At 37.2% G+C, this 18,565-nt stretch overlaps 1 protein-coding gene across 1 annotated transcript; it reads right to left on the reverse strand.

Annotated features, from left to right (window-relative positions):
- Positions 1 to 1,666: 1,666 nt before the first annotated feature.
- On the reverse strand, positions 1,667 to 8,203 carry en1b (engrailed homeobox 1b). Its single transcript, XM_058380817.1, has 2 exons — positions 7,360 to 8,203; positions 1,667 to 2,723 (listed from the first exon to the last, which is right to left on the reverse strand). The coding sequence occupies exons 1-2, from the start codon at positions 7,874 to 7,876 to the stop codon at positions 2,404 to 2,406; spliced, it is 837 nt and encodes a 278-aa protein (XP_058236800.1). The 5' UTR covers positions 7,877 to 8,203; the 3' UTR covers positions 1,667 to 2,403.
- Positions 8,204 to 18,565: the final 10,362 nt, after the last annotated feature.

Raw genomic sequence — 18,565 nt, forward strand, 5'->3', positions numbered from 1 at the left:
AATGTCTGGTTTATCCGCACGATTTATGATGCAGCTGGATTTAGAAATCATAAAGAGTCGGACAGTGTGGTCAGGGAACATGGGGAAATGTTCAGGAGGATCTATGAAGTGTTAGAGGCTTAACTAACTAATCCGCTTTGATTCTGCCGTATTTTAGTTTAGATATTTCTGCATCGCACGCACCAGTATCAACTGAATTAAATGTTAGAAGGTATTGTTAGGTACTAAAAGAGCGCACGTGCAAATAACCCTACCTATAATATCACTTCTTAGTTCCAGTTATTTCTCTAGTTAGATGTCATGGCGTGAGGCAGATCCCGACTTTTTTTAGAAAGAGAGAGAGAGAGAGAGAGAGAGAGAGAGAGGTGTGCGTGTGTGTGTGTGTACCACATCAATACTATTACCCTAACACTCGATTTAAATTGAAGCAAAAGCCGGATAATTCTTGATTCTTAATTGCGCATTTAATTAATTATCGCTTATTTATGCTTGCCTTTTTATTATCAAAGTTAATTAACCGATACTGGTCAAGTTACAAAGCGTTCTGTCTTTATAGTCTAAAGTCTAAACATCTACACTCTTTTTCCCTGGTGCTCTTTTGTTCAGAAGGCTGATTCGGATCATCTCATGTACACGTTTTTAAAGCTCTTTTGACTTCCAGCAGATTTTCTCTGCAATCCCTCGAGGTAGTGAGCCTTTTTTTTGGAAACTGAAGACCCACGGGAGTCTATTTTGACGGCACACTTTGAACTTTGACCTTTAGGATTTCCTAGTCTGTGTCTCGCTGTGATTGCGCGAGACATTGCCGGTGATTCCGACAATATATATATATATATATATATATATATATATATATATATATATATATATATATATATATATATATATATATATATATACTTTTTTTCTACGTTTAAAACACACACACACACTGATTATTATTATTAGGTCAGTGAAGTCCAGCTATGAATCTGATTTAACAACAAAAAAGAAAAAATGATGAAAAAAAAGGAAAATCGGCTTAAAGGGAATTAATTGGATTAAACGCAGGTACGCAGGACACGCAGGTACATCTGAATGGGATTTAGAGGGGGGAAATTAAAAATTAAAAAGCATACATGAAATGACCAATGATTGCGAAATGTTAGTGTTGTCATCGCCTTATCTGATTGGTCAATAGATACAATGATGCGAGGGTGAAAGTTCAGGTGTGCGTTTCAGAAGTTCTCCAGATAGATAGGTAGATAGACAGACAGACAGACAGAGAGACAGATAGAGAGACAGATAGAGAGACAGATAGATAGATAGATAGATAGATAGATAGATAGATAGATAGATAGATAGATAGATAGATAGATAGATAGATAGATACCTTATATATCAAACCTTAATATAAACAATTAATATTAACAGTCTATTTTAATAATGAAACTGACCAGTGGAAGAAATAAATTATTTTAATTTTTTTAAGTAATGCTACTAAATGAGTCTTTGATATTACTTTCATTTTATACTAGAAATTTAAAAAAAAAATAGTGAAAGAGATATTTTGCATGAAATAAAGCACGCATTTGTTCACCAAATTTGATCACACTTTCATTCTAATCTTTTTTTTTCTTTTCTTTTTTTTATTATTTCAGACAACATAATGCCTAAACAGGTGAAAATCTTTGGTTTGAAGCATCGGGTCAGTTTACGTCGTGGTGTAGAATTTGTGCGAGGTTTTCTTTTTTTAAAAAAACAAACAAAAAAAACAATATGTAGAACAGTGCAATAACAAAAAATATCTAAAAAGTATGACACAGGAAGAAAAACAATTTTAAAAAAAAAAGAAAAGAAAGAAAGAAAAATTGCCAGCAAGTAAGGAAAACACACGTCTCAACCTTACCTGAATTTTTTAAATATATACATCTTACAATTTTGGCTAATTATATATATTTATATTTATATTTATAGAAATCTTCATAGAGTCCATATATTTGTACAGAATTAAATAAGGAATTCTTGTCCACTTCTTCATGTCAGAAGGTCGCTTTGGCTCAGCGTCCATTAAAAACCAAAACAAAACAAACAAAAAAAAAATCAGCGTCCTCAGCGTCTTATTTTTTTTTCCTTTTTGTTTTTATATCATTGAGTGATGACATGAGGAGATGAAAAGGAGGAGGAGATCAATGATAATAATAATCTTCTTCTCCAAATAATAATAATAATAATAATAATAATAATAATAATAGGCGGATTCCAGCATATTTTGGTGCTTGGACCCCTTGTATTTGCGCCAATCATTTTTTTGTGTTAAAAAAGTAAAATTCACGTAGAATAGGAAAATTATGAATGGGTTTATTGTTGTTGTTATTATTGAATCAGGATTAATCCCCATCCTCAGCTCGCTCGTGCACGTTCCTACTCGCTGTCCTCCTTATCCTCCTGGATGGTGGTGGTGGAGTGGTTGTAGAGTCCTTGCGCCATGAGCTGCAGAGCCAGTCCGTTTTTGTAGCCGCTCGCCTTCTTGATCTTGGCTCTCTTGTTCTGGAACCAGATTTTGATCTGCGACTCGTTGAGGTTGAGCTCCTGCGCGAGGGACTGCCGCCGCTGCTCCGTGATGTAGCGACTCGCCTGGAACTCCGCCTTGAGCCGCTGCAGCTGCTCGGCCGTGAAGGCGGTGCGCGGCCGCTTGTCCTCCTTGTCGCTCTTCTTCTTCTTCAACTTCCGGGTCCTCGGTCCTGGTCCAAGAACAACGGTGGAAAAGAGAAACAAAGACGGCAAGTAAATATCGTAAAACGGAGCCCGCATATCACCATCACCATGCTTATTTATTTGTTTATTCACTTATTTAATGTAGCTATGCACCGACCTTTAAGCATCATGAGTACATTTACGACATACATCCAACATCCCAAACATTTTGCAAGCACAGCCTATCCTAAACCTATTTATTTATTTATTTATTTAACGCAACTATGCACGCACCGACCTTTGCATCATGAGTAAATTTATGACGTACATCCAAAACATTTTGCACGCACAGCATATCCTAAACGAATTTATTTATTTATTTATTTATTTATTTATTTATTTATTTATTTATTTATTTATTTAATGTAGCTATGCACCGACCTTTGAGCATCATGAGTGCATTTACGACGTTCATGCAACACCCCAAACATTTTACACGCACAGCCTACCCTAAACGTATTTATTTTTTAATTTGTTGATTCGTTTATTTGTTTACTTTTACTGCAACCATGCATCTTTAAGCAACATGAGTGATTTTATGATATAGGAAGGAAAAGTACCTTCAACAATCTAATGTACCAATACATATTTAATTCCTGATTTTTTATAAAAAAAAAAAAAAAAACACATCTGCATTTTATTTTAATTTTTTTCCCCATATTTATTTTGCTGTTTATTATTTGGCACGTGCAGTACTCTCGAGAGTCACGCTTTAAATATAGCTGTCAGTGCACCTTGAATCATGTTTAAAGGTAAAATCTACATAGTAAAGCTGCACACTACTCCAATAAGAAGGAAAAGTACCCTTAGTGCGCGTGAGGTGACGCGATAGGTGAAGTGAATATGCATTATGCACCAATCAGATTATATTTCCTGCTTTGAGCTTCATGAGTGATTTTTTTACTGCCTGATCATTATTTCTATTATTTTCTGGGCGCGTGCGATACTGGTGTATTGTAAAATAAATAAATAAATAAATAAATAAATAAATAAATAAATAAATAAATAAATAAATAAATTTAAAAAAAAATGTTTAGCCGGTGTAATGAAATGTTACTTATAAATTTAATAAAAATGTACAAAGTACACACTAATGCTTTAACCCTAAGTGAAAGTGTGTGTGTGTGTGTGTGTGTAATGGGATGTAATGTGTACGGTGCATCAAATCTAGTTTATTTCCAACTTTATGCATTACGTGTGATTTTATTTTAAGCACACACACACACACATTTTGCACGTATCGCCTGGACTACACTGTAAATGCTAATTATTAAAATTATTTTTTGGCACGTGCGATACTCAGAAAACTGCAGCATGAACCCTAGAGCCTTTCGGTAAAATATATACTTAATAAAAGATGCTCTTTAGTGCTCCTGTAGTATTTTCACAATCAATCATTTAAAACAAAAATAAAAAAGATATAATTTGTTTTCATGTCGCGTGTGTAAACAGATTAAAAAAAATCTCCTGGTATAAGGTAGCATCAATAAGACACCTTCACCTGGAAGGCTCACGTGCTACCTTTAATTTTAGACTTGCAAGCGTTAAACTATCATTAAGTTACTACCGCATTATGTTTATTGTTTTTAAAGGTAAAATATTCACACTAATGAGGACAGAAGATGATGGTTCCACTCCAGCGATGAGAAAAATATACTTTGGTACCCTTCTGTCTGGTTGTGTGAGAGCTTTCACGCTTTTATTGCATGTCGCGAGACGAAACATCCAAAATACACAACATCGACGATAGTTTAGCTTTTTATGAATGCAGCGATTTTTGTCAGGGGGAAAAAGTACCTTTAGTTCACTTTTAGAAATCAAAGTACCAAACTCGTACTTTTCCATTGTTCCGTGATCAGGCATGAAAAAGAATTTTAAAGAACATTCTGGAAACGCTTCTGATTAAAAGCATCCCGTTAAAAGTACTTGACTCACTTGACGCTGATGCTCTCACTACAGAGACCCTATTAGTACCTTCATATCTCAAAGTCTGCCTGTTTTAAACAAAAGAAATCCCGTTATATTCCCAGTTGTTAGCATCACGGGGTGTGTTTTATTTTTTTAAGCCCGTAATTAATTTAAGATATATTTTTTTGCACGTGCACTACGCAGAGGAGCTGCAGCATGCTGTACAGGATAATGCTTTAATCCAGACACACTTGTTTATCTCGAGTGTGTGTGTGTGTGTTGTTCCTCTCTCACTTTAGCGATAAATATGGAAAAAGAAAGAATAATACACACATTAGCCTTATGGTATATATATATATATATATATATATATATATATATATATATATATATATATATATATATATATATATATATATACATATGTGTGTATATATATATACATGTGTGTGTGTGTGTGTGTATGTATAATGTAAATATATATATATTTAACTAACCGTAGAGCTAATGTGTGTATTTCTACACAGACAAGAACAGTAGAAGAGTAAGCCACAGCATAAACAATACACGATTTGACTCTTACCGCGATATCAATCTATATCAGCTAAGGCTAATATGCTACTGACACACTGGACACTATGTAAATGCTAATCCTTTCCATACATCATTCAGGTGAGAGTGTTTGGCATTCAGCTTAAAGGGAAATGCGACTTTTTTGTTTTTAAGTAAAAAGTGAGGTTGAATGTTACATCTCAGGTCAAAGAGTTCATTTCATAAAGGCCTGCACACTGCTGTGGTGGTGCTGTGGACATTCCCAGAACCAGCAATTTGGGGAATTTAAGTGAAATCTGACCTTAATGTCCACTCCACGTTGGCTAAAACTCACTAATCTCTCTATTTTTTCTTTTTAAAATAACATTAAAAGTAAGTCAAACAGTAACGTTGTACTTGAAATCAATCAATAATCAATTAGTGTCTCTTTTACACACCATATAAATAAATCTCACCGCGAAATAAATACCATCTTTCAATTTTTTGTAAAAATTAGAATTTCTTTCTTTCTTTTCTTTCTTTCTTTCTTTCTTTCTTTCTTTCTTTCTTTCTTTTTAGCTGCATGCTACACGATAGGCCTCAGTCCCCGGCTCACGGTTCAACACACACACACACGAGCTTTTAGATTGCACTGCAGAAGAAAAAAAAACATTTCCCTTTTTTTCCTAAAAGAAAACTTCCTGTCTAAACTGACAATAGAAATTAAATGCTGGATTTTTGCCGAAATGTTTTTTTTTATTATTATTAATATTATTTAATTATTTTTCTCAGCTCAGGACTACAGGCTGTGAGTCTCGTGCTCATCATTAATGTTAGTCTTTATTTAGCTTGTTATTGTTGTGTGTTAGTGTGTTAAGGTTTACACACAGACACAGACACACACACACTCACACACACTTTGCACATGGGCTTTATTTCCCCGACAGTACGCCTACACTTTAATATATAATGCATAAAAGTTATTATTATTATAAATAAAAAGCTTTTGGTGAAATTACAGAATGCTAAGTGTCCACTCAGAGGTGCGCACGTGACTGATTGGTCAGCTCAAAGTCAAAGTTTCTGACCAGCTTGTCATTATATTCCATGATTCGGGAATAAAATTCAGCCCTCGCGCTCTTTTTTCCCCGTGTTATATAGGCTCTCCTCCGAGCACGCGCGCTTCGCTGCTGTCGGCCCTGAATAATGCGAATAAATTGTCATGCAGGAGCTGAGTTTATGCACGAGACTCTAATGAGACGATCAGTGACTTAATTAGTGAGGAGTTTTTTTGCAGCAACTCAGCACAGTCACTGGAAAACTGCTAAAGCTAAGCTACACGTATAACCAATGCATAGTCGCCTCAGTCACCTCAGGCTTGCTCACTTGGGATAACATCTAGGACTGTTTGTCTGTTTGTCTGTTTATATGTTTGTTGTTTTCTCATGTTGTTTCTCATGTAAAGCTGCTTTCAGACAATGCTCTTTGTTAAAAGCGCCATACAAATAAAACTGAATTGAATTGAATTGAATTGAATATTCTTATTAGCATTAATAGATATACATTACACAGAACTTCCCGTTTAAGATTTTATATTACTGAATAAAATAATCACTAATGCCTTACTATAATAACGTGTTTATTAGCACACATAATATTATCAAACCTCATTAATTTTATTTTAATTTTTTACTTTATACACCGATAAATATCCAGCTTATATATCCAGAGTAGAATTAAATGTAATATATATATATATATATATATATATATATATATATATATATATATATATATATATTTTATATATATATAAAATAAAAATATTTATATTTATTTATTTCTATTCTAATTGTAGGATTATTATATAAGACGTGCAGTAAGGCATGTAAAGGTGAAACATTTTAAAACAATTGAAATTATTTACCATTATTTTAATATATAATTAATGGGATTGTATCAGCATATTTATTATTATTAGTATTATTATTATTATTATTATTATTATTAGTGTTAGGATTAATTTCAGAAAAATTATTTTAGTGATTGAAATAATCAGAATAATATATAGAAAAATATACAGATTTTTTCCCATGTGTGCGCTCCCATAACGTTACCGAGAAGCTCCCCGTGCATCAAAAAAAAATTAAAAAGAAATCCAACACTAGGATGAAGAAGCCTCACCGGATGAGGGTCTGTCCGAGTAGCGCGTGCAGTAGACCCAGGCGGGCCACAGCAGAGGTTGTGTGGAGTCTTTAGCCGCCGCCGTGGTTGTGGTTGTTGTTATTGTTGCTGTTGCCGCTGCGCCTCCGCCTCCGCCGCCGCTCGCGCCGTTCACCTCCGTGAGACTCGAGCCGTCCCCGCACGTCGTGCTTCCTTCGAGCAGCACCTTGGACGACGTCGACGACGACGAAGACGAAGAAGACGGAGACGAGGAGGAGGAAGAAGAAGAAGACGAAGAGGAGGAAGAAGACGATGAAGTGCGGTGGTCGACGGTGGAGTCTGCGCGCGACGACGGCCTCGCGACCAGCGGGCTGACGTTTTCCCTGCTCGAGAGCAGCTCGCGCTTGCAGCCGAAGTCGGGCCGCAGGATGTTGTCGATGAAGAAGTTCGTGGTGCGGTGGACCTGCGGCGCCGCCTCGCGCGCTAGAACCGGAGGGGACGCGCTCTCGCGCTCGGACGGATCCTTCCGCTCCTCCATTTATTTATTTTTGTTTCAAGAACAACAACAACAACAACAACAAAAATCCCACTTGTTGCCAGCAAAATATTTATCCTGGAATAAAAAAACCCTGGAGATTATCTTCAATCTTTAGATACACCTTGAAGTCGCTGCACCATCGGAATGCCTCGTGCACCTTTCTCACTTATTTATTCATTTGCTTCATATAAGTTTTTTTTTCTTAACGCGTCTCGAAGATCAAAACACACTCACACACGGCGGTCGGTGATGCTCCGCGGCCCGTGCCTCGCGCCCCCACGTATGACAGCTCGCGCTTCCTAAACTCTTTCTAAAAATCTTTTTTTTTTAACCCCCCAGCCCTCCCCCGTTTTCATCCTCAACCGGAAGCACGTGAGCGAGTCACACGTGCTATGGGCCAATAGGATGAATGCGTCTTTGCTGTCACAGGAAAGGGCGTCCAATCGAGTTTTACGACGTTTTTAAACAACAAAAGAGTGAAGGCGCCTTTAATGTCAGATACAACCGACGCGCGCGAACACTTATGCACGCGCTGCCGGTGCCACGGTGATGGACAGAGAGCGGATCATTTAATAACGCATTATTATTATTAATATTAGTAGTAGTAGTAGTAGTAGTAGTAGTAGTAGTAGTGGTAAAATATTAAGTAAATAAATATACAGATAACAATTCGTACAATATTATTAGACACAAAAGCAGCAGTAATAATAATAATAATAAAAATAATAATAACAATAATAATACTAAAACAGATAAACAAACTGTATTAAAAACTAAAAACAAAAAGCTAAACATAATAATATTTTGTAAATCATTATAATTATTTATTATTTATAGTTTTTACAATATAATAATAATAATGCTAATTTTGATGATAATAATAATAATAATAATAATAATAAGAAGAAGAAGAAGAAGAAGAAGAAGAAGAAGGAAATTTAATACAACGCTATAACATAGATAGTAATAATAATATGTATAAATATTTATGATTTTATTTCAATAATAATTATAATAATAATAGTAAGTTGTAGTAGTAGTTGTAGTATTCTTGTAGGAGTAGTTCTTCTTCTTCTTCTTCTTCTTCTTCTTCTTCTTCTTCTTCTTCTTACTATTATTATTATTATTATTATTATTATTATTATTATTATTACTTTGTCCTTAAACTCTGTGCTTTAAACCACATTTACTTCCTTGCCAAATTTGTTCTTTATGCTACAAAAAAATAAACCTCGAAAAAAAAAAAAATAACCTCGAAACTTGCTTCATGTAAGCGCGTGCACGTCATATAGTCATTTTTCTTTCACGTCTTTTTTGTCATTCAAAAAAGTAATAAATAATAATAATGTAATTATAATAATAATAAATGTAATAATGTAAATGTCTTTTGGTTGCACGCAATTAGATGAGACTGGTAAACTATTATTAAAATATGAAAACATTAAAACGTGATCAGTCCACGAGGCCGCGTGATGGGGAACATAATTAGGGCCTCATTGTAAAGAAATAAGGCGAGCGCGCGCGCGTTGATTCTGCTATAACACACCGCTGGGTGAAATCTTTATTGTGGAGAAGCTCCATCACTTCATTCTTTCCTCATTAGTACTCCATCAGCGCGCTGTTTAAGAGCTATAGAGGATACACACACACACACACACACACACAGGCGCGGCGGGGGTAAATTAGTGCACCGGGGGCTGCGTACTTATCTCGCGCGCACGCGACATCTTCGAGAGGCGGAGGCCGCGCGCGCGTACGCGCACACACACACACGCGCGCGCGCGCGCGCTCAAGATAATTTATAGGTTTTAATTAGCGCCCATTCGGCCCGATCTGCTCGGCGCTGTTCGCGTGAAAAAAGGCGAATATAACGGCGGTGGCAGGTCGCTTTATCACGCGCCACGAGCTCAATAAAAAGCTCGTGAAGGCACCGGAGTTGCCGTTTACTCCAACACACAAAAAGGGGGGGAGAAAAAATGGCTTTATTGACGACTCCTGGTTAATCCACATACAACCCCCCCCTCCAAAAAGCTCTGCACGTGATGACTGCAAATAGCGATGATGATAAATGAAGGCCATCCGTACCCTCATCCTCATCATCATTTGCGCGTGCTATTATTGAATGCAGCTCGCGCCCGTCCAAATGCCCAAATATCCGAGTGCTTTCTGCAAAAAGAAAGAAAGGAAGAAATCGAAAATGCTTCTTTCTGCTTTTTTTTTAAAATATAAATTGTATCAGGGTCTGAGATGCTTTAGAACTCCATTAATGCGTGGAGCATGCAGGATTATGTGCATCACGCGCAGGTATGTGCGCATTGTGGGTAGGATTAGCCTGTGTATAATGTTCTGCAGATTGTGTTTGCATGCTCGCGCAAATACAATCCTGAGGTGTTGTTGTTGTTGTTGTTTTTCCTTAAAAAATATTATTAGCTTAAATAACTTCCAGGTTCTCAGTTTCAGCCGAAAGATTCTTTCAGGTTGCTTTGAAGTGTTTTTGCTAATCACGAGGCCAAGAAATGAATTCATTATTACAGCTCAGAAAAAAAGTGATGACATAACAGACAGTTCATTCGCCCACAATAACACACACACACACACGCACGCATGCACGCACGCACGCGCTGTATCCTCATAGTTTTATTGAATTAATAAAAATAATTCCAATCGAAAAAAATGATTAATTGAATGATTCAGAATAATGAGAATTGAAGTAGTAAGTAAGTAGGTCTTTATCACACTGTGTATTGTCGTTAATAAAAAAAATTGTTTAGATAATGAGGAGAGACGATTTCGAAATTTTATTCGATTTTAATTCGACTATCAAGTCTAAAAAAATAGAAAAATAAAAACAAAATATAATCAAACATTTATTATTTTAAAATAATTGACATTATTAATCTTGTAATACATATATATATATATATATATATATATATATATATATATATATATATATATATATATATATATATATATATATATATATATATATGTATATGACTAAATACTAATTTCAGTCTAGAAATAAATTTTCATTTCTTTTCTCTCCTTTTCTTATTACTCGATTTTATTTTCTTGCATACATTTTAGCTGTGTTCTAAAAAGAATTTTTAAAAAATAAACAACAAAATAATACTAAATAAATAAATATGTCAAACAAGCATCCAGAATCTTGCAATGATTTTTTTTATTTATTGCAACGAAAAAAGAAACGAGAAATGAATCGACAGAGATTTTCTGTGACTTCGCAAAGAAAATGATTACCTGTTAAAAAGAAATTTCAGAAATCACTGACTCTTAACATTAAACAAGATGATGAGGGAAAACTGTGTCATGTACGACTGCACACGCACTGCACACGTGCGCATCTAAAGCTATAAACACTAAAATACATTCTCAATAACGGGCTCGTGACGATGAAGCGTAGAGGTGGCGTCTAAAAATGTCGCACGAGCGCCTACCGACGGGTCTGGGGGCACGCGCACGAGCTACAAGAGAAATAAGACGAGGACGCGAAACAATCATTAAAAATGAAGCAATAATAATAATAATAATAATAATAATAATAATAATAATAATAATAATTACAGTATATACAGTATGTATGTAGGAGTGTATGCATTTTTAGTCTGTGCTTATGTGTGTACACTGTATATGTTTTTTTATTTTTTATTTTGTATTTATGTGTTTATTCTTTCCTTTCCTCTTTTCTTTTAAAAGTGCGTTGTTGCCTAATAATAATAATAATAATAATAATAATAATAATAATAATAATAATAATAATACAAAAGAAAAGGTAGAAATCTTCATTGACCGCAGATCCGGAGTTTTGACCCTGCACCTCTGTCGCCATCTTGTGGACGGATTGTTGAATTAGCGACCTGTACTGACGTCATAGTGCACGAGAAGCCAATCACTTTCAGCTAATGTCTGTGTGCAAAGTTTTTTTTTTTCATTATTATTATTTAAATGCTTAAAATAAATAATCCAAGCGAAATTTTGTGCATTTTCTATGCACCACGAATATCCCCTCATGATATATTACATAATTTCCAAGTTATAGTTTTTAGCCCTGAAAGCCCTGAAATGCGTAGTCTATCCAATAGGATGCGTGAAATTATATCACGTGTTTGTTTGTTTTTTGACACCCCCCCCCCGCGCTAATTTGCTTAATTGGAGGTGTAAGGTGCAGTAGCAGTAAACAGTAGAATGTCTTTCGATTTTAGAAATGGAGCGCTAAAGTGATGAGAGAGGAAATAAAGGGAAATAGAAAGCGTCTATGAATTTTGTTGAGTTTTTCTTGCTTCTTGTTATTAGTATTTCATTCCTCGATAGTAAACTCAGATGAGGGTTAAACTACTTTACATGCAACTGTAAACATATAAATATTTGTTTATCTGTCACATTTCATGTTTTTAGCGGATATAAATCCCATTGTTTGCTGAAAAGAAAGTCGAATGGTCGTCAAAAAAAAAAGGTAAGTCACGTGACTGGCTTTGACTTGATCTTGACATGGCCGCCGTGCAGAATGGCGACCCGTGCTTTTCAGGGGCAATGTGGCGCTTAGTATATTGTAAATTATAATTTTGGAAGATTTGTACTTTATTCAGCTGAAAATGTTAGACAAACTTGCTCAGTTCAATTTACACTTGAGGGAAAACTCCCATTATTTTATCTTTGTTTTGGACTGTTAGTACTCTTACCTTCCAAATACCATATTTCATTCGCCTCCCTCGTAAGAAAAAACAAAACTTAAAGTTCAAGTCTTTAAATTGAGTTTAGCGAGCTTTATTTTGTCATGTTATAGTCAAACTTACTAGTTAAGTTCTGTAAATTAGCTTGATAAACGAGCTACTTCATGTTTTGTTTGTTTTTGCTAGTGTGGAAGAAATAATATTTGAATGAAGCTAAATTCTCTGGAGGTTTGTCAGAGCTAGCATAACATTTCCATAAAGAACTAGCAAGTCATGAAGAGTCAGTTACACATACTTTTTACTCTGAAAGCTTGAGCAGGTTAAATGCAGATACTTAGAAAAGTTAACATACACTATATTGCCAAAAGTTTTGGGACATATTGAATTCAGGGGTTGGGTTTGACCCCTTAGTTCCAGTGAAAGGAACTCTAAATGCTTCAGCTTCATACTAAGACATTTTGGACAATTTCATGCTCTTTGTGGGAACAGTTTGGGGATGACCCCTTCCTGTTCCAACATGACTGCACACCAGTGACCAAAGCAAGGTCCATAAAGACATGGATGAGTGAGGTGTGGAGGAACTTGACTGGAGTCCTGACCTCAACCCGATAGAACATATTTGGGATGAATTAGAGTGGAGACTGTGAGCCAGACCTTCTCGTCTAACATCAGTGCCTGACCTCACAAATGTGCTTCTTCTAGAGGAATGGTCAAAAATTCCCATATACACACTCCTAGACCTTGTCGAAAGCCTTCCCTGAAGAAACTGTTATAGCTGCAAAGGGCGGGACAACTCTATATTACATTCATGTGCATGTAAAGGCAGACGTCCCAAAACCTTTGGCAATATAGTGTATATATTCAATATATTCAAAGTATATTGTGGCCTCCATATTTTTTTTTACTGTGCTTGGTGTGAATGTGTGTAATTGTTCTATAAGAGTTTTTAGGTTGAGCTCAAGGGTCTCCTCATTTTTGGTCTCCACGTGACTGCATTTTTCTGGAACATTCCCAGGAAGTCAGAATGAATGTATACGAGTCATGTACTGATATTGACACCAAAATTATTTAAAGAAAAAAATGAATGACTCATCCTGTACTTATGCAATTTCCATCCAATCAGATTTCCTCTGGAACACACTTGTCCCGCCCCTTTAAACAAACTGGGTGGAACAAATTGATCTACACTAGCAGCAAGTAACATCAAAGATGGGTTGTTCATGTAGTTCTCGCTCTGACATGGTGATTAACCAAACCATTTACTGAGTGTTGAAGGGGATAGAAGATTGGTGTTTGTATATACATCTTCATTTTGCCTCAGACGTGTACGTGGGATGATTGCAGGATGTACAGACTGTGATGGTGTATTGCGAAGGTAAATGTGAAGTTTAGTCACAGGTGAAGCGAAGGTTTACAGGGTTTTATGCAGTTCGCTTTGCAAATGATGTTTCATAAAAATTTACAACCCATAGTACAGCCTGTTTAGGAAGTAAGGAACTATCCAAGGATCTCATAGTGGAAAGTCTGGGAAAAAAACAGTAAACTGGAATGAATGGTATTCTGCAATGACATCCATGTACCAGTAGATGGCGGTATATTTCTATGCTTTGGATCCACATTGGCACTCCCAAGTCAAACATTTCACTAATTTTATAAAGAAACTTGTTTGGTATTCTGTAGAAATGGAAAGGAAGGTGTTTAATAAAAGTAGAAATTGACGAAGGTTAAAAAAATGTAAGTATCTTTGTCTACCTCATTCCATACCAATCAGGCATAACATTATGACCACCTGTCTAATATTGTGTTGGTAATATTATTTTGCTGCCAAAACAGCCCTGACCCATCGAGGCATGGACTCCACTAGATCTCTGCAGGTGTGCTGTGGGATCTGGCACCTAGATGTTAGCAGCAAATCCTTTAAGTCCTTTAATTTGCATGGTGAGGCCTCCATGGATCGGACTTGTTTGTCCAGCACATCCCACAGATGCTCATTTGAATTGTGATCTGAGGAATTTGGAGGCCAAGTCAACACCTCAAACTGGTTGTTGTGCTCATCAAACCATTCCTGAACCATTTTTGCTTTGTGGCACGGCATATTATCCTGCTGAAAGAGGCCACAGCCATCAGGGAATACCGTTTCCATGAAAGGGTGTACATGTTCTGCAACAATGCTTAGGTAGGTGGTACGTGTCAAAGTAACATCCACATGGATGGCAGGACCCAAGGTTTCCCAGCAGAAAATTGCCCAAAGCATGACACTGCCTCTGCCGGCTCGCCTTCTTCCCATAGTGCATCCTGGTGCCATGTGTTCTCCTGGTAAGTAAAGCACACACACCTGGCCATCCACGTGATGTAAAAGAACACGTGATTCATCAGACCAGTCCACCTTCTTCTTTTGCTCCATGGTCCAGTTCTGATGCTCACATGCCCATTGTTGGCGTTTTCAGTGGTGCACAGGGTCAGCTTGGGCACCCTGACTGGTCTGCAGCTACATAACAAAGCGTGATGCACTGTGTATTCTGACACCTTTCTATCAGAACCAGCATTAACTTCTTCAGCAATTTGAGCAACAGTAGCTCGTCTGTTGGATCGGATCACACGGTCCAGCTTTCACTCCCCACATGCATCAATGAGCTTTGGTGGCCCATGACCCTGTCCTTACACTTGTCCATTTTTCCTGCTTCTAACACATCAACTTTGAGAACAAAATGTTCATTTGCTGCCTAATATATCCGACTCACTAACAGGTGCCATGATGAGGAGATCATCAGTCTTATTCACTTCACCTCTCAGTGATCAGAATGTTATACCTGATCCAGAGGAGGGTAAATCCAGCTCTTACAAAATAAGCTTCCTTAGAGTCAAACACAAACCATGTCAAATTTTACAGAAATCTTGCAGTTCAATGATGGGCTTCTTTCATTTGTATTAGATGGGTGTTATTTGTAGTTTTTTGTGCTTTTATGAGAAAAATAAATGGTGGGACTGGGTGGGTGTGGCTCCACTGTGACGCTCCAGATATTTGAATAGAAAAGCATTTATTCATTTACCCTCTGCTTTTCTTGGTGGCAATAAGTTGACAAGTTCCGCTCAGGTCTCTCTATCCTTGCCCACAGAATTCCAGCTCCTGCTAGGTTGTTTGGATCTCCAGATGTGCCTAACCTGCCAGTCTGCCCCTGGGACCAGGTGGAAAGTACCTCCTACAGCTCCAACAGAAACACACCTTGTGGGACATCCTTGCTACCATACTAACTCTTGATCCAAAAGTTCCCTTATTACCCCTGCAGAGGACCATCATTTCCACCACGAAACCTTATTCTTACGGTCATTACCCAAAGCTCAGGAGGATCAGTGAGGTTCTAGATGTAAATCTGCAAACTTTATCCACAAACTTCTTCAGCACCACAGACCAGTGCAGTGTCTTAGACCTGGCATCCCTTTGCTCACCAGAATGGATAATTCTCTTGACCACCAGATGGCAGCAGACACAAATTTATGGTCAGGGTTTCATTTAGTCAAGCTCGAACCCGAGCATTTGCTTCCATCACTCATACTTTTAAAGATTAAAGCAATAAAAAAAACTCTCAAGGACAAAGATGATGAAATCTCAGACGTGAAGATGAAATGGCTTGAAGTTCCAGGTGCAATTAAGCACCACCAGATCTTCAGCCCCTAAGAACCATGTAGAGATCATCAAGATATCTTATCTCAATCTTGCTCTGGCTGCTGAGCACTAATCAGGTCCAGTCGAGGGTCAGTAACACTGGATTATCACTGACTGGAGTGAATAAAGGAAGTTGGAAGCAGGTGAGTAGGTGAAAATGGCTCGGTAGTTCTTCTTAAAATGTTACGTAAGGAATAAAACACTTAAGGTTATGCTGGCGTAGGAAAATTATCAGTGATAGATGATGATGCCTGTGGCCTGAACACTGGTGTTAATCCTACTCGAGAATTACACTGCGCCATGGTAACAGTTACCTTCTCAACTAATGTGCACTTACCTCACAGATAAGTTGTGTAATGATTTCGACATAAATCCTCAAAACCACATTCCACGTTGCTTGCGTAGCCCCATGTAAGAATTCCACACCAGTCTTTTTAAGCTCCGCCTCTTTTGAAACACCAGCTTCAGGAGTTCCAAAGAGTTCCAGAAGTCTCCGGCAAGGAATAACTGGTGTCACAGAATGAGAAGGAGCCATCTATCATGGTGCGGTGTGGAGCTCAGTTAACATGATCTTCCCTCTGAGGGGACATGTAGCATCACATGCACACGTCCATGTGGTGGACACACGTTTTTCCTTCAGTCCATTTCAACAGAACTTGACCAGCTGCCATCATCCTGCTTTGTTACTAAATCAACCCGAATGTGCCACTGTAGGATTTTACATGGATTAGCATTAGTGGCTAGCTGACGCCGAGTGATGAAGCTGGCTAAATTCTTCTTATTTTTTTAAAGCGAACACGTTTAAAAGCATCACACTTACACGGATTAGCATTAGCAGCTAGCTGACGCAGAGTAATGAAGCTAGCCAAATTTTTATTGTTTTTTTTTTTTTTTTATATAGTGAACACGTTTAAAAGCGTCACATTGTGGTGTCATGTGATGATGCTGAGTGAATATTCTGCAGGTTTTCTCGAGGCTTTGCAGCAGTGTCTGGTCTATGAAGTCTTTCTTTTTTCTTTTTTTTTGTGTAGGTCTTCCTTAGTGTTCAATTTTCTTTCTAAAAGTCTTAATTTTTTAGCCATTTATAGTTACATTGAATGTCTTTCTTTCTTTCTTTCTTTCTTTCTTTCTTTCTTTACATATAAATATTCTTTCTTTCTTTCTTTCTTTCTTTCTTTCTTTCTTTCTTTCTTTCTTTCTTTCTTTCCCTTCTTCCTTCCTTCCTTCCTTCCTTCCTTCCTTCCTGTGTAGCTTTTTTTCTATATTCAGCCGTTCCACAGAATGAAGTCTAGTGTTCTTTACAAACCCGAGAGGGAAAGGAAATAAATTCAGTTCTTTTATCTCATCCTTTTGTCTCCTAACCTTATCTAATCACAACCTGACACCGCTGCTTTTTTCCCTCATGTTTTCACTCCCCCTCGTTAAACTAATCCTTTCTTTCCTTTTAGTTTCTCTTCTTTAACTCAGAGATGGAATGATGTATTGATGTATTTAAATATATACGCATCACACATTTTTTTTTGGCTGTCATTTGCATTCAGAGAAGAAAAGAGCTCTTCTGGTCCTTCCCCCATGTGCAGTATAATCATTATGGCAGTTTAATAGCTCGGCGACGCTCCTGCCAGCCACCTCTGTTTCTATGGCAACCGCCGCCGAAAGCCACCAGCGTGAGGACGTGAGCCGTGCCACCCCGGACCTCTGAGCTTCCGCCCTGTTCTGTGGACGCAGGAACTTGGGCTGATGACAGCTTTTTAATATTGGAGACAAATCTGATCTCTGCATTTCATTCTCATCATTATTACTCTGTGTGTGTGTGTGTGTGTGTGCATGAGTAAATTCTTTTGTGAGCCTTGTTTGTCTTCTGCATGATGTTTCATTGACAAGGTTTTTGATTCATATGTGAGACACACATCCTGACCATGTGGAATAAACACAAACGCTCCAAATAAACACTCTGTGCGGAATAAACACAAACACTCCAAATAAACATTCTGTGCGGAATAAACACAAACGCTCCAAATAAACATTCTGTGCGGAATAAACACAAACACTCGGAATAAAAACAAACACTCCAAATAAACACTCTGTGCGGAATAAACAAAAACGCTCTAAATAAACACTCTGTGCGGAATAAACACAAACGCTCCAAATAAACACTCTGTGCGGAATAAACAAACGCTCCAAATAAACACTCTGTGCGGAATAAACACAAACGCTCCAAATAAACACTCTGTGCGGAATAAACACAAACGCTCCAAATAAACACTCTGTGCGGAATAAACACAAACGCTCCAAATAAACATTCTGTGCGGAATAAATACAAACGCTCCA

The sequence above is a fragment of the Hemibagrus wyckioides genome, linkage group LG26, assembly GCF_019097595.1.
Source record: "Hemibagrus wyckioides isolate EC202008001 linkage group LG26, SWU_Hwy_1.0, whole genome shotgun sequence".
Lineage (NCBI taxonomy): Eukaryota > Metazoa > Chordata > Actinopteri > Siluriformes > Bagridae > Hemibagrus > Hemibagrus wyckioides.

Excerpts from the sequence above, each read along its gene's own strand:
- en1b (XM_058380817.1), bottom strand. The coding sequence starts at position 7,876 with ATGGAGGAGCGGAAGGATCCGTCCGAGCGCGAGAGCGCGTCCCCTCCG. Across the intron at positions 2,724-7,359 it reads CTCGGACAGACCCTCATCCG|GACCGAGGACCCGGAAGTTG; the intron begins GTGAGGCTTCTT and ends TTCTTGGACCAG.